General features: G+C 46.8%; 1 protein-coding gene across 2 annotated transcripts in view; it reads left to right on the top strand.

Moving 5' to 3' along the window:
• Positions 1–15,714, top strand: part of agmo (alkylglycerol monooxygenase) — a 530,082-nt gene that overhangs the window by 275,204 nt on the left and 239,164 nt on the right. For both annotated transcript variants that reach the window (XR_015078446.1, XM_085988392.1), the window contains exon 6: positions 10,931–10,997. Coding sequence is in view for 1 of the 2 variants with exons in the window: in XM_085988392.1 (XP_085844518.1) it covers positions 10,931–10,997 (67 nt within the window). In the remaining variant the exon portion in view is untranslated. The remainder of the gene's footprint in view (positions 1–10,930; positions 10,998–15,714) is intronic.

Genomic DNA, 15,714 nt, shown 5'->3' with positions numbered 1-15,714 from the left:
AGATAAGAAAACAGTTGGCTTCATATAAGATGGACTTTGGAATGAATTTCAAAGTGTGAAACTGTGTAGGCTTTCAAGTCTCCTATGGATTATCCTTCCTTTACAGCCTCCCCCACAGGGCGCACACACAGAAAGTATGGCCACAAGGTCCATCTGTGTAAATACAAAATGCAGTGTCAAACATCGATACTACATCTCTGTCTAATTTAGGGTGCTAATTAAATTTAAGGATGTATCTACAAAGTGACATGAGACTAAGAACAGTCCAACAATTAATTTGCTGTCACTTTTCATGGCATATATCAAGGAAGTATTTTCTTTAAAATCTAGCTTATACTTCAACTTTAATAGTTTCCAAGCCAATTTGGTGAGAAAGAGACCCAGGTGTCAGCAGCTTTCAAATTATTTTTTCCAAGATCATAAGATTTTTTTTGGCACTGTAGCAGCACTTTCCTGTTAATATTACTCTAACTATAATGTTGCATTTTATAAAAATGAATTTTGGTTCTGTAAATGTTGAAAAAATGGCATCTATAATTCCTACCACTGATTTTTATTGTCATTGTTAGGAGGTTCTTGCATGTACAAATGAGAGACCTGCGCTCACATCTGGACACAGCCATTTATTTCTTGGATCTGCAAAAGTTCCAATGGACTTTATTGTGTGCAAACCTTTTGATAAGATTAGTTGCACAAGTTTCCCTTACTGACACAGCTGGTGTTATATAACCTTAAGTTCTAGGGAACATCATGAGGATCCTAAAGATGTGTTTCCTTCACTGGAGTGAGAATCTTACTTTGTTTAAAGGCTTGATTGATTAGCTTCAGCATAGCGTAGCTGTAATAGAGAATGGTTGTGAATCTCATTTGTATTCTCCCCTGTGCACTCTGTCTCGATATAGCTTGTCTGCACTAAAGCTGTGCTTGTGCTTAGTGTAGAATTCCAAAGTATTGACCTGCTTTCCATTCATACCCATTGTGCAAAATTCTTGATCCAAGTACAGCACTAAATGTAAGACCCTAACTCGTGCATCAAATGTTCCTTGGAGTTTTGTTTGATAACATTTGGGTAGCAACAAGCTTTCATGCAGAACTTCCCTCAGAACATTAAATGTGTGGAGCATGCTATCTGGAAGGAACAAGCTTGATGAACCAGACAGCCTTTTCTCATTTCATGCTTTCTGGGGAGAAGATCTGTTTACCATTTGTAGTAAAATTGTAAATTTGTTCTTTTGCTTTCGGTCCAATTTTTTCTACAGAAACAGTCCACTCCCGATGATTGAAATAAACAATGTAAATAACACAACAGTCTGAAAATTTAGTGCTAAAAATTGAATTGTCAGATAAATTAAATTAAGCAACTTTGAATTAAGAGTAGACTGTAGAGAAAAGAGGAAATTTCCCCCTTTATATTCGAATCCTGAAACTGTGCTATAGAGATCTACAAATCAGTTGTCATCCAAACATAATTCTTGGTAACCTAGCTAGATGTTTATCGGGATTTAACTGAAGGCCGAAAGTTCAAATATTCCATGTATCTGAACCACTTCTAGACACAACTGTTTAATATGCTGGTATGAGAAGAAAGTTAGAGATGCCACAAAAGTGTAAGCTAAAGCTCACTTTTAATAAAATCTCCCACACTGATATACCTGTACTAGATGCAGGAAGGATGTTCCCGATGGCGGGGAGTCCAGAACCAGGGGTCACAGTCTAAGGATAAGGGGTAAGCCATTTAGGACTGAGATGAGGAGGAATTTCTTCACCCAGAGAGTGAAGACACTATGTTACAGCTTGCCATAAACAGAGGGACAACCACTAAATATAAGAAAAGAGTATATACAAATTATATATGAATGTATATTTATACACTCAGGGATATATCTGTTTATACACTGTATGGATAGATCTGTATTTATGTGTTCAACCATGAATGTTTTTCGATGCTTTGGCAACATAAGATGTACCTTGTCATGCCAATAAAGCGATTTGAATTGAATTGAATTGAATTGAGTGGTGAACCTGTGGGATTCTCTACCACAGAAGGCAGTTGAGGCCAACTTATTAAATATATTCAAGAAGGAGTTAGATATATTTCTTAAGGCTAAAGGGATCAAGGGATATGGGGAGAAAGCAGGGACAGGGCACTGAGGGAACTGAATTTGGATGATCAGCCATGATCTCATTAAATGGCAGAACAGGCTCGAGGGGCCGAATGGCCTACTCCTGCTCCTATCTTCTATGTTTCTATGAAACAGTGCGTGTCAGTAGGAGACAACTAAGTTGGAACTTAATTTGCACTATGTTTAGGCAGCTGAGCAGTACTGTCTAAATTTTGGTTGTAATTTTGACTTTGGGTGGTGATGTAAAATGGGCAATATCGTTTCAGCCGCCAATTCTACATCTCTCCAGATTTTCATTGACTTTGATAGAAATAAAAATCAGGAGAGATGTATAATGGGCGCCTGAATCGATGTTGCCTGTTTTACACCATCACTCAGTCAAAATTACCAGCTTTGTGTTCGCTCAATGAGTTTAAAGAGACATCATCCTCTTTAAAAAAAGAGATTAGCAAACCTTTTTTGTTTACAAACGTACAGCATGATGATGTAAATTGCATCAAGACGCATCATAGTCATGTATGAATGATGAATATGACAAAAATGTTCTTAAATTTCTTTTTCAATTGTTGAATTGCACATCAATAGCTTAAACATGCAAGGAAAAAGTAAACAAAATACAAATAAAAATAAAATTATAAAAGAGGTTGCATTGAAATTCAGCAGAATAAAATAATTGCAACAAGAATAAATTAAATACAAGTGCACGACAATCAAATACCTGAGGAAAGATTAGGACTGTATCATTGAAAGTTTATATAAACTAAGACAATAGATACTGCGGGGAGAGTCTTGATGAGTACTAAGCCAAAGAGAACCATAAGAGACCTATTTAGGCAGGAATGGTTGGGATCAGGGCAGACGGCTATGGAATTTACACTAGGAAAGGCCTTAATCAATATTAATGTGACCGTGAAAGATCACTTCAACAAGAGGAACACATATTTGGAGCAAACAACTGTGTGAAAATAATAATTACAAGAAAATAGGCAAGTATCAATAGCCTTAATAACAGCACAATGTAAAAAGAAAGAAAGACTTGCATTTATATTGCGCCTTTCACGGCCACTGGACGTCTCAAAGCCCATTACAGCCAATGAAGTACTTTTTTTTTTGGAGTGTCATCACTGTTGTAATGTGGGAAACGTGGCAGCCAATTTGCGCACAGCAAACTCCCACAAACAGCAATGTGATAATGATCAGATAATCTGTTTTTGTTAATCTGTTTTTGTTATGTTGGTTGAGGGATAAATATTGGCCAGGACACCGGGGATAACTCCCCTGCTCTTCTTTGAAATAGTGCCATGGAATCTTTTACATCCACCTGAGAGAGCAGACAGGGCGTCGGTTTAATGTCTCATCCGAAAGACAGCACTCCCTCGATGTGCATAGATTCTTTAGCGCAGTCAATACCAACGACCCAAGGTCCCACCCCACTGTGGAACAAGAACGGAGAGGTACTCATCAAGGCCAGAGAGGCAGTCAGTGCCCGCTGGAAGGAGCACTTCGAAGATCTCCTTAACCGAGACTCTGTCTTCGACGTGAGTGTCCACAACTCCATCCAACAGCATGCTACCCGCCACCACCTCAGCACAACCCCCGCCCGGCATGAGGTTGAAAAGGCCATCCGACAACTGAAGAACAAGGCTTCAGGAGCAGATGGAATCCCCGCCGAGGCGCTAATGCATGACAGAGAAGCACTACTGGCGTGAATACATGAACTCATTTCTCTTATTTGGAAGGAGGAGAGCATGCCAGGGGATCTCAGAGATGCCATAATCGAGACAAATGTGTTTGATTGCGCAGGCTAACCAAATCTGGCCAAGATGAGTGCGTCCCTTGCATCCCGGGCAGCAATGTTGTCGTGCGCTGGTGCCTTCTGGCCTGTGCAGCTTCAGGTGGGTGATTAGCAGCTTGGCACTCCTGTTGATTGCTCCTGCTGTTGGTGCTGCTGTTGTTCATGGTTCTTCTGCTGTCGCGGCTGGTCTTCGTCCGAATCTGATGTCCAGGAGGAAAGGAATTAAATGGTCGCCATGCTTCTGATATATGCCTCAGTTGAGGAAGTGCTCAGTCAAGGTGGGGAGAGGGGTTTCCCAGGAGGTCACACCGGAGATGGGTGTCACGCGCCAAACTTACACAACAATGCGTAGGCCTGCTAAAAGTTCGCCCGGACCTGAGACAACAAAGTTCTGCCACCTGCAAAGGATCATCGGTGAAAACTCCTTTGTAATGATGGAGCTGCAGCTGTTAGTAAGCAATCCAATTGTGAGGCCGCCAGGATTACCTGGCATTTTCCAGATGAGGTGTGTGGGATGGGGGAAATGTCTAAAAATCGGAAAGGCCTCTCAAAATGGGATAATAGAGACACTTAAGTGGTTGTTAAGGGCCTATCCCGCCATTTTTTGCGATTTTACCACCTCACACGCCTCCAAACCAGCCTCCTCGTGCTTGGCAAAATCGAGCCCTGTAGGTCCTGCATAGGACTCATCAGTCACCTGAGAACTCATCATTAGTGTGGAAGCAAGTCATCCTCGGTTCCGAGGGACTGCCTAAGTAGAAGAAATATTGGCCAGGACACCAGGAATAACTACCCTGCTCTTCTTCGAAATAGTGCCCTGGGATCTCTTACGTCCACCTGAGAGAGCAGACGGCATCCGAAAGACGTCACCTCCAACAATGCAGCACTCTGTCAGCACTGTACTGTAGTGTCAGCCTAGCTTTATGTGCTCAAGTCCCTGGAGTGGGACTTGAACCTACAACCTTCTGACTCAGAGTGTGCTACCAACTGAACCACAGCTGACACTGGTCAGCAAGTACCGGAACAAGCACGGTGGCATAGTGGTTAGCACTGTTGCCTCACAGCGCCAGGGACCCGGGTTCGAATCCAGCCTCGGGCGACTGTCTGTGTGGAGTTTGCACATTCTCCCCGTGTTTGCATGGGTTTCCTCCGGGTGCTCCGGTTTCCTCCCACAGTCCAAAGATGTGCGGGTTAGGTTGATTGGCTATGATAAATTGATCCTTAGTGTTAGGGGGATTAAATACGTGGGGTTACGGGGATAGGGTGGGATATGTGTTGGTGTAGGGGTTACGGGGATCGGGTGGGATATGCGTCGGTGCAGGCTCGATGGGCCGAAATGGCCTCTATCTGCACTGTGGGGTTTCTGTTCTGTAAAAAAAAATGCTTAGCGAAGGCTATGGGAGGGCGGGTGGGGGGGAGCAACCTCTGGAAATTTAAAAAAAATTATAAACATTGGGGGGCATTTTATCCCTCCTCAATGGGTGGGGGGCGTGGTAAATATGAATCCGCCTTGAACATGCCCACTTATGGTTTTAATGTAAACAGGTTGGGGGCAGACGAGTAACCTGCTCTCCAGAGACAGGTCAGTTATTTAAATATGCTAATGAGGCTGAAGGCCTCAAATTTTAACAGATTTTGACAATTAAAGGCTGCGCTCTGGGTTTCCCAGGGCTCGGTAAACCTGTCAGCTGAAGGGAGATGAGAATGGCTGGATCCTGCAGGTAAGTGCCTTTCCAGCACTGCTTGTGTGCTAGGAGGAGCAGGAGTGTTTCCTCCAAGCCCCTCAAGCAAGCCTGCTTCCCTCCCTGCGATCCGAAGGCCCCCCCCGATACACAATCCAAAGAACTCCCTACGATCTTCCGCCCTCCTGCTCCACAACCTCTTCAACCCCCTGCATTCTCTTTTCTCCCCCCACCACCCCCCCCCCCCCCGCCATGATCTACCCATCCCTCCACAATTTCTTCCTTCTTCCTCTCCTCTCTCTGGCTGTGGCCTTCCAGCGCAGGCCTTCCCGCCTGACAACCAGGCAGCCTCTCAATCTGGCTGGCTGCCGACCAGGAAATGGAGAAAATAAATTCAAATGAGGTCTTGCTGTTAAATTTGGCAGGACATCAGCATTACCCGTTCCCAGCTGCTCCGACCACCCCCACCCCTGGCTCTGTCCCCGCCTTCCCGTGAATTTCAGGGCAAAGGTGTCACCTGCACTATTTACATGTATGCATACACACTTTCAGGCTGGAGCTGCACAATTCAATTTTGATGGGATTCACTAGACTAATAGAGAGCGCATCGGAGAACAACAGCTTGTAGTGGCATTTATTATCAAGACGCCTGGACAGAACAATTTTTAAACCAACAATGGAGACATGTTGTTATGGACAATTCATTATATTTTGAAACCTACAGGCTGTGCAAAGTAAATGAGATGTGTGAAATTAAACATTCGCAGCTTGTTTGTATCAAATGCAAGTAGTTAGGTCCCAAAGCAAAAGTTATGGTCATTGCCAATCAAAGCAATGAAACCAAGGAAAAGGGATGAGAGTGAAAATAATGAGTGAAAATTCAGGTATTCATGGAACTTTGTTGAAGAGAAATGACTTTAAATCTACCATTAAACTCAAAGATTTGCAAATGTTATGACTTGGGTCAAAATACTGACACTATTCATTGTTCTTTGTGAATGTGTCAGTAAATTGCAATAGATAGCAAGTACCACATTATCTGGTATGAGTGTTTAAAAAATATATTTTTTTAAAATTCATTTATGGGATGTGGGTGTCGCTGGCAAGTCCAGCATTTATTGCCCATCCCTAGTTGCCCTTAAGAAGGTGGTGGTGAGCAGCCTTCTTGAACCGTTGCAGTGTGTGTGGTGAAGGTACTCCCACAGTGCTGTTAGGTAGGGAGTTCCAGGACTTTGACCCAGCGACGATGAAGGATCAGCGATATACTTCTAAGTCAGGATGATGTGTGACTTGGAGGAGAATTTGGAGGTGGTGGTGTTCCCATGCGCCTGCTGCCCGTGTCCTAGGTGGAAGAGGTCGCAGGTTTGGGAGGTGCTGCCGAAGAAGCCTTGGCGAGTTGCTGCAGTGCATCTTGTAGATGGTACACGCTGCAGCCACGGTATGCCGGTAATGGAGGGAGTGAATGTTTAAGGTGGTGGATGGGGTGGCAATCCAGCGGGCTGCTTTGTCCTGGATGGTGTCGAGCTTCTTGAGTGTTGTTGGAGCTGCACTCATCCAGACAAGTGGAGAGTATTCCATCACACTCCTTACTTGTGCCTTGTAGATGGTGGAAAGGCTTTGAGGAGTCAGGAGGTGAGACACTTGCCACAGAATACCTAGCCTCTGACCTGCTCTTGTTGCCACAGTATTTATGTGGCTGGTCCAGTTAAGTTTCTGGTCAAAGGTGACCCCCAGGATGTTGTTGGTGGTGGATTCAGCGATGGTAATGCCGTTGAATGTCAAGGGGAGGTGGTTAGACTCTCACTTGTTGGAGATAGTCCTTGTCTGGCACTTCTGTGGCGCGAATGTTGCCTGCCACTTAACAGCCCAAGCCTGAACGTCATCCAGGTCTTGTTGCATGCGGGCATGGACTGCTTCATTATCTGAGGAGTTGTGAATGGTGCTGAACACTGTGCAGTCATCAGCGAACATCCCCATTTCTGACCTTATGTTGGAGGGAAGGTGATTGATGAAGCAGCCGAAGATGTTTGGGCCTAGGACATTGCCCTGAGGAACTCCTGCAGCGATGTCCTGGGGCTGTGATGATTGACCTTCATCCACCACAACCATTTTCCTTTGTGCTAGGTATGACTTCAGCCAATGAAGCGTTTTCCCCCCAATTCCCATTGACTTCAGTTTTACTAGGGCTCCTTGACGCCACACTCGGTCAAATGCTGCCTTGATGTCAAGTGCAGTCACTCTCACTTCACCTCTGAATTCAGCTCCTTTGTCTAAGTTTGGACCAAAGCTGTAATGAGTTTGGGAGCTGAGTGGTCTTGGCAGAACCCAAACTGGGCATCAGTGAGCAGGTTATTGGTGAGTAAGTGCCACTTGATAGCACTGTCGATGACACCTTCCATCACTTTGCTGATGATTGAGAGTAGACTGATGTGATGGTAATTGGCTGTGTGGGATTTGTCCTGCTTTTTGTGGACAGGACATACCTGGGCAGTTTTCCACATTGTCAGATAGATACCAGTGTTGTAGCTGTACTGGAACAGCTTGGCTAGAGGCGCGGCTAGTTCTGGAGCACAAGTCTTCAGCACAATAGCCGGGATGTTGTCAGGGCCCATAGCCTTTGCTGTATCCTGTGCACTCAGTCATTTCTTGATATCACGTGGAGTGAATCGAATTGGCTGAAGACTGGCTTCTGTGATGGTGGGGACCTCAGGAATAGGCCGATATGGATCATCCACTCTGCACTTCTGGCTGAAGATGGTTGCGAATACTTCAGCCTTGTCTTTTGCACTTATGTACTGGGCACCACCATCATTGAGGATGGGGATGTTCATGGAGCCGCCTCCTCCTGTTAGTTGTTTAATTGTCCACTGCCATTCACGACTGGATGTGGCAGGACTGCAGAGCTTTGATCTGATCCGTTGATTGTGGGATCACTTAGCCCTGTCTTATAGCATGCTGCTTCCGCTTTTTAAGCATGCATGTAGTCCTGTGTTGCAGCTTCCCCAGGTTGGCACCTCATTTTTAGGTACTGGTGCTGCTCTTGGCATGCTCTTCTACACTCCTTATTGAACCAGGGTTGGTCCCCTGGCTTGGTGGTAATGGTAGAGTGAGGGATATGCCAGGCCATGAGGTTACAGATTGTGGTGGAATACAATTGTGCTGCTGCTGATGGCCCACAGCGCCTCATGGATGCCCAGTTTTGAGCTGTTCGATCTTTTCTGAATCTATCCCATTTAGCATGGTGGTAGTGCCACATAACTCGATGGAGCGTGTCCTCAGTGTGAAGACGGAACTTTGTCTCCACAATGACTGCACGATGGTCACTGCTACCAATACTATCATGGACAGATGCATCTGCGACAGGTAGATTGGTGAGGACGAGATCAAGTAGGTTTTTCCCTTGTGTTGCTTCTCTCACCACCTGTCGCAGGCCCAGACTGGCAGTTATGCCCTTTAGGACTCGGCCAGCTCGGTCAGTAGTCGTGCTACCGAGCCACTCTTGGTGATGGACATTGAAGTCCCCCACGCAGAATATATTCTGTGCCCTTGCTACTCTCAGTGTTTCTTCCAAGTGGTGTTCAACATGGAGGAGTACTGATTCATCAGTTGAGGGAGGGCGATAGGTGGTAATCAGCAGGTGGTTTCCTCGCCCATGCTTGACCTGAAGCCATGAGAGTTCATGGGGTCCGGAGTCAATGTTGAGGACTCCCAGGGCCACTCCTTCCCAACTGTATACCACTGTGCCGCCACCCCTGGTGGGTCTGTCCTGCCGGTGGGACAGGACATACCCAGGGATAGTGATGGCGGAGTTTGGGACATTGGCTGAAAGGTATGATTCTGTGAGTATGACTATGTCAGGCTGTTGCTTGACTAGTCTGTGGGACAACTTTCCCAATTTTGGCACAAGTCCCCAGATATTGGTGAGGAGGACTTTGCAGGGTCGACTGGGCTGGGTGTGCCATTGCCGTGTCTGTAGTCGGTGCCGAGGTCAATGCCGGGTGGTCCGCCCGGTTTCATTCTTATTATGTTTCGTAGTGGTTTGTTACAACTGAATGACTTGCTAGGCCATTTCAGAGGGCTGTTAAGAGTCAACCATATTGCTGTGGGTCTGGAGTCACATATAGGCCAGACCAGGTAAGGACGGCAGATTTCCTTCCCGAAAGGACATTAGTGAACCAGATGGGTTTTTAACAACAATCCGATAGTTTCATGGTCACAATTACTGATAATAGCTTTTTTTTTAATTCCAGATTTATTTAATTAACTGAATTTAAATTCCCCAGCTGCCGTGGTGGGATTTGAACTCATGTCTCTGGATCATTAGTCGAGGTCTCTGGATTACTAGTGCAGTGACATTACCTCTACGCCACTGTTCCCGCATAATGATACGAACGCACCTTGTATTAAAATATCGATGCCATAAAATCACCCTCATTAAGGCCCTTTTAACAGTTTCCAGTAGCAGGATCCCCTCTTAATGAGTTTATTGGTATCATTCTTTTGAATTGAAAGAAAGTTAATTTGACTTGTACATGATGGGCTATCGATACTGTTCAGAGCTCTCAAACTTTCAAAATGGGAGTCCTGAAAATGTTATAGAATCATTGAATGGTTACAGCACAGAAGGTGGCCATTCGGCCCGTTGAGCCCGTGCCAGCTCTCTGCAAGAGCACTTCAGCTAGTCGCACTCCCCTGCCCTTTCCCTGTAGCCCTGCAATTTTTTTTTCCTTCAGGTACTTATCCAATTCCCTTTTGAAAGCCACGATTGAATCTGCCTACACCATCCAATTGTTAACTTACTGTTACTTTTGAACAACTACTGAAAGTTTTTTTTAAAAATCATATTTTTTCAGGCAGAGTCTTAATGATTTTATTTATATATATATTGCTTTTCTAAATCATCTTTTTGTTCTTGTACAAGTATCAAGATGTTATTGAGAAAAATTAATAAAAACAATTGGTGCAGATTGCTTAAAAGGAACTAGAGCTTGCGTCCAAGAAAACATTGAGACACTCTGGGATTTCCACACATTGAGAATATCAGAGTCTATCTGAGCCACAGACTAAACTTGCCTTCTACCTTGCTATTTCCTCTGAAATAAAACAATTTTAATTAGCAGTCCGTTCAGGGATATTCAGTTTAAATAAAACTCAAAATAGTCCTTATGGTAGCTATTACAATGTGATGTTATTATTTCAACATCTGCCTTTCTGTCATTTTGAGTTTAAAAATAAAATTGTTTCCTAATCCCTTGAGTTGACTGTGGGTAGTTATTTTTCGATTTTGGCATTAAAGCCCAGTGTTAAATGGTTTCCTGACTCTGTTGCAGATAATTGGTAACCTTGGGCCTCTGGAACTGATCCTCAACACACCCAGTCACCACAGAGTCCACCATGGTAAGTCTGGCCTGATAGAATGGACTTCTGTCTTGTAAAATGTGTAATTTTTCCGGCTGTCTGGAACCCTGTCAGCAAACATCTTCCAGGCTATTTTTTTTTTATTTAACAGTTTTGAAAAGATTTCAAAAATATATTGTATTGAAAGAACTGAACCCAATCAAGGAATAATAATCTTTCTCAGGAATTTTATGTTTAAAGCGAGGATTATGTTTGGATGTGGATGTTGTAAACTGTGGGCCAAAAGTAACCAGTTTACAAAATGTTGTACCATAATTATTTATCCAGCAACTCAATTTCAACAAAGATAACGGAAAACACGATAGAAAAAACTTGAATTGTTTTTAAAATTTAAAAGCAATTAGCTGTTGTCCTTGTGAGATTCATCACTGTATTGGCAATATTTATTGTGCTGACAATACAGAGTGTTAAAAAATAGATTATTGAGCAACATTCTTTCCTTGATTCAGGAATTATATAAAATGGGTATAAATGGAAATCTGGTTGGTATATTGGAATTCTGGTTCAATCAGATAGATGTTTATCAAATAAACTTTCCATTCAACATATTTTAATACCGTTCCAGGCTTCACAGTAAAGTTTGTACAACTGAAGCTGAAACAGTGCAAAGTCATTCTGAACTAAATCTGTAACAACTTGGCAGATAATTATTTCAATATTATCATTATCAAAATATTCTCTGCTTATCCTGTTCAAATATCCAACAGGATTTTTTTTTACAATCTTTTACAACGTACCCTTTGGAGGGCTATTCTCCGATAATAAGCCTCCAATTTGGATGTCTATGTTTCATCTGTAAAAGACCACAAAATGTAAAGAGAAAAAAATCTGCCAACTGATTTTCTTTTTCCAAAAAGCAAAATTCCATTTTAAAAATAGTGTCCCCTGTATACATGGTGAGCTTTAAATATTGGAATGCAGCTGAATGTATAACGTGCCAAATTGGTCTATAGAAATGCTGTACTTATTTTGTTTTATGATTCAGACGGGAGGAGAGTAATCATACTATTTAAAATAAAATGAAAATAAGTTTTTAATGTTAAAGTTTTGTAGAATAATAATAGCATTATCCAACCTAAATACTGAGAACAATGAATTGGTGGAGTAAGTGGAATATATACACACTCATTTACAAATGTACGCATTCACTCACTTGCTCACTCGTATGTAAACACACATGTCCAATAATTTACATGCATACACATTTTTCTGTACATTCACACACAGTCATTTACACACCTGTACACCTGCACACCCATATTAACAGCTGTTAAGTTTTAGCAGCGCAGCTGAAAAGTAAGCCTGTAGAAATAAAGTCTGCAGGCATTTGTAATATCAAAAGGCAGCTGTTATTACCTCCAAAAACATGGCCTTGGCGCATAATCACTGTGTTCTAAGGATGAGCATCAGATCAGAAACTTGAATCCCAACTGGACCAAACTGGCTGCTTCTGATTTAATTTGGGTGGAAAAAGAAATTCTGACTTGGTAGAGATTTAAAGGAACCTGACTTTTTAAACAATACTGTAGTGTCCGAGTATAAATAATACACGGACTGCAGGAGAACAATAATAACAGGTATTTACTGAACAGAGGGTACTCTTTTTTTGTTTGGACCCAAAAAAAACCCCAATTGGACTGTAAATAAACAAAAGTTCAACTAAAACTTAACAAATCAAATTAAAATTTGGTTTTCTGGGTTGATAATGCACTCCAGTCCCCACGGCGCCCACCGGTCGCGGAAATACTGAAGCGCGCCGGCGGACACCGCGTGCTCCATCTCCAGGGCCACCCGGGCGCGAACATGGCCGCGGAAGAGAGGCAGGCAATCCGGCTGGACGACCCTCTCGACCGCCCGCTGCCTGGACCAATTGATGGCTCTCTTGGCCAGGCCCAGGAGCAGTCCCACGAGGAGGTCCTCCAACCTGCCCGCTCCCCTCCGCACCGGGTGACCGTAGATCAAGAGCGTGGGACTGAAGTGCAACCAAAAATCGAGGAGCAGCCCCTTAAGTAGTGAAAGAGGGGCTGCAACCTCTCACACTCCATATAAACGCGAAACACAGACTCCTCCAGGCCGCAAAAAATGCAGGCGGCCTGGGAGTCTGTGAACCTACTTAAAACCTTATTGCACGGGACCGCTCCGTGCAACACCCTCCAGGCCAAGTCCCCGATGGAGCAAGGGAGGACTCCCGCGTAGAGAGCCCTCCATTGGGGACCTCCGCCACCGCCAGTCGGCAAGACGCCACGCCAAGGCGTGTCCGGACGGTAGACGAAGATGACAAAGTGGAGAGTGTGCAGGAGCAGCCCGTACAGGAAACCCCTCTGCGCGGAATGAAAAGGCACGGAGGGTATTTCCTTGAGACGGCTCAAGTTGTGAGGCGCCGGTTCCCGAGGGGAGTTTCGGGGCCGGGCACCGATGAGGAATTCCGTCCGAACGGGGGTAAGCTCGGACGGGATCGCCCCACGTGCTTGAGCCGCCTCAATACACCTAGTGGAGTCGGGGCCCAGTGCCGCTTTCACCGATTCGATGGCTTCGACCGCGAGCCGGACGTTGGCCCAGGACAGGCGCCGCGCCAGCTGGTCCGGCACCATCCAGCCCGCTCCTCCGCCATCGAGCAGGTCCCCGGCTCTGGTCACCTTGCCAGGCACAGCCCTGCCCTCCGCCAGCCGCCCGAACCCGCGTTTGTGGAGGTGCGGATTCCTGAGCAGCGGCTCCCAAAGGAGAGCCGCCGCTCCTGACGGGGGAGAGCTCCGCCTGGAAGCGACGTAGTTCCAAACCCATAGCAGTTCCTGGTAGAAGACAGGCAGCTCCTGCAGGCCGGCACGCCTGCCGCCCACTTTCGCGAACAGGAGCTGCGTGTCGTAATTGAGGCCATGCAGCTGGCGGAAGAAAAACGTCGCCAGCGCACACCATCTCGGAGGATTCTCGACGTACAGGTATCTCTGCAGCGTCTGAAGACGGAAAGTCGCAGCCTGGGTGCGAAGGCACACCAGCGCCTGACCGCCCTCCCTAAGCGGGAGACACAGAACCGCGGCAGAGACCCAGTGCTTCCTTTTGTCCCAGAAGAAGTCGATGAGCTTCTTCTGCATCTTGGCGACAAACGCAGGGGGAGGGGTCAAAGTGACCAACCGGTACCACAACATGGCGGTCACCAGCTGGTTTATGACCAGCGCTCGACCCCTGTAGGACAACATTCAGAGCAGTCCTGTCCAGCGTCCTAGGCGAGCGGTGACTTTGGCCTCCAGCTCTTGCCAGTTCGCCGGCCAGGCGTCCTCGGCAGGGCTAAGGTAGACTCCTAAATAGAGGAGGTGCATGGTGCTCCAGGCGAAAGGCCTGAACTCCTCCGGCAGGGAGTCCACCCGCCACTGACCCACCAGGAGTCCGGAACATTTCTCCCAGTTGATCTTGGCGGAGGACGCGTCCGAGTAAATCTGCTGGCATTCCCGCATCCTCTGCAAGTCAGCGGGATCCGTGACCGTGAGGAGCACGTCATCGGCGTAAGCCGAGAGGACCACCTCCACGCCCGGCCCTTGCAGAGCCAGTCCCGTCAACCTCTTCCGCAAGAGGCGCAGGAAAGGCTCCACGCAAATGGCGTATAACTGACCGGACATGGGGCATCCCTGACGCACCCGCCTCCCGAAGCGAAGGGGCGCCGTCAAGGACCCGTTAACTTTAATCAGACACTCCGCGGCGGCGTACAGAAGTCGGATCCGGGCGACGAAATGCGCCCCGAACCCGAATGCGCGCAGAGTCCCGAAGAGATACTCGTGATCCACCCTGTCGAACGCCTTCTCCTGATCCAGGGAAAGGAAGGTGACCGACAGACCAGCCCTCTGGGAGTGGTGGACCAGGTCCCGGACCAGATGGATGTTATCGTGGATGGTCCGGCCCGGGACCGTGTAGGACTGGTCGGGGTGGATCATGTGGGCCAGCACGGTGCCAAGGCGAGCAGACATGGCCCTGGCAAAGATTTTATAGTCCGTGCTGAGGAGGGAGACCGGGCGCCAGTTCTTAAGGAGGCGGAGATCGCCCTTCTTAGGCAGCAGGACAATGACCGCCCTGTGCCAAGAGAGGGGCATCTCCCCGGTCGCCAAACTTTCCCCCAGGACCCGCGCGTAGTCGCCCCCCAAGACGTCCCAGAACGCCCTGTGGAACTCCACGGTCAGCCCATCCAGCCCCGGGGACTTTCCCCTAGAGAGCTGGCGGAGGGCGCTGGTCAGCTCCGCCAAGCTTAGCGGAGCGTCCAATTTTTCGGCGCCCTCCGGGCTGACCTTCGGCAGGTCCTCCCACAAAACTCTGCGCGCATCCTCACTGGACAGATCCGGAGAGAACAGAGCCCCGTAATAGGCGCGGGTCTCCGCGCTGATTCCCTCCGGATCCGAGACCAGTGATCCGTCGTCGGCCAGCAGCCCCAAGAGCTGCTTACGGACCTCCCGTCTTTTTTCCAGCGAGTAGAAGAAGGGGGAGCCGCGGTCCAGATCCTGCAGGAGCTGGATCCGCGACCTCACGTACGTGCCTCGGGACCCGACGAGCTGCAGGTCCTTCAGCGCGCCCTTCTTCTCTTCGTACATCTTCCGCAGGGCCGGGTCCTCGACAACCTGACCGAGACGGGACTCCAGGTCGAGCACCTCCTTCTCCAACCGCCCGACCCGGGCCTCCCGCCTCTTGGTCGACCCCTTCGCGTACTCCTGACAGA

The sequence above is a fragment of the Somniosus microcephalus genome, chromosome 5 (assembly GCF_052327205.1).
Source record: "Somniosus microcephalus isolate GS21.2 chromosome 5, FLI_Smic_1.0, whole genome shotgun sequence".
NCBI lineage: Eukaryota > Metazoa > Chordata > Chondrichthyes > Squaliformes > Somniosidae > Somniosus > Somniosus microcephalus.
Note: the sequence above shows the minus strand (reverse complement) of the source record. Positions and strands in the feature narration are given on the sequence as shown.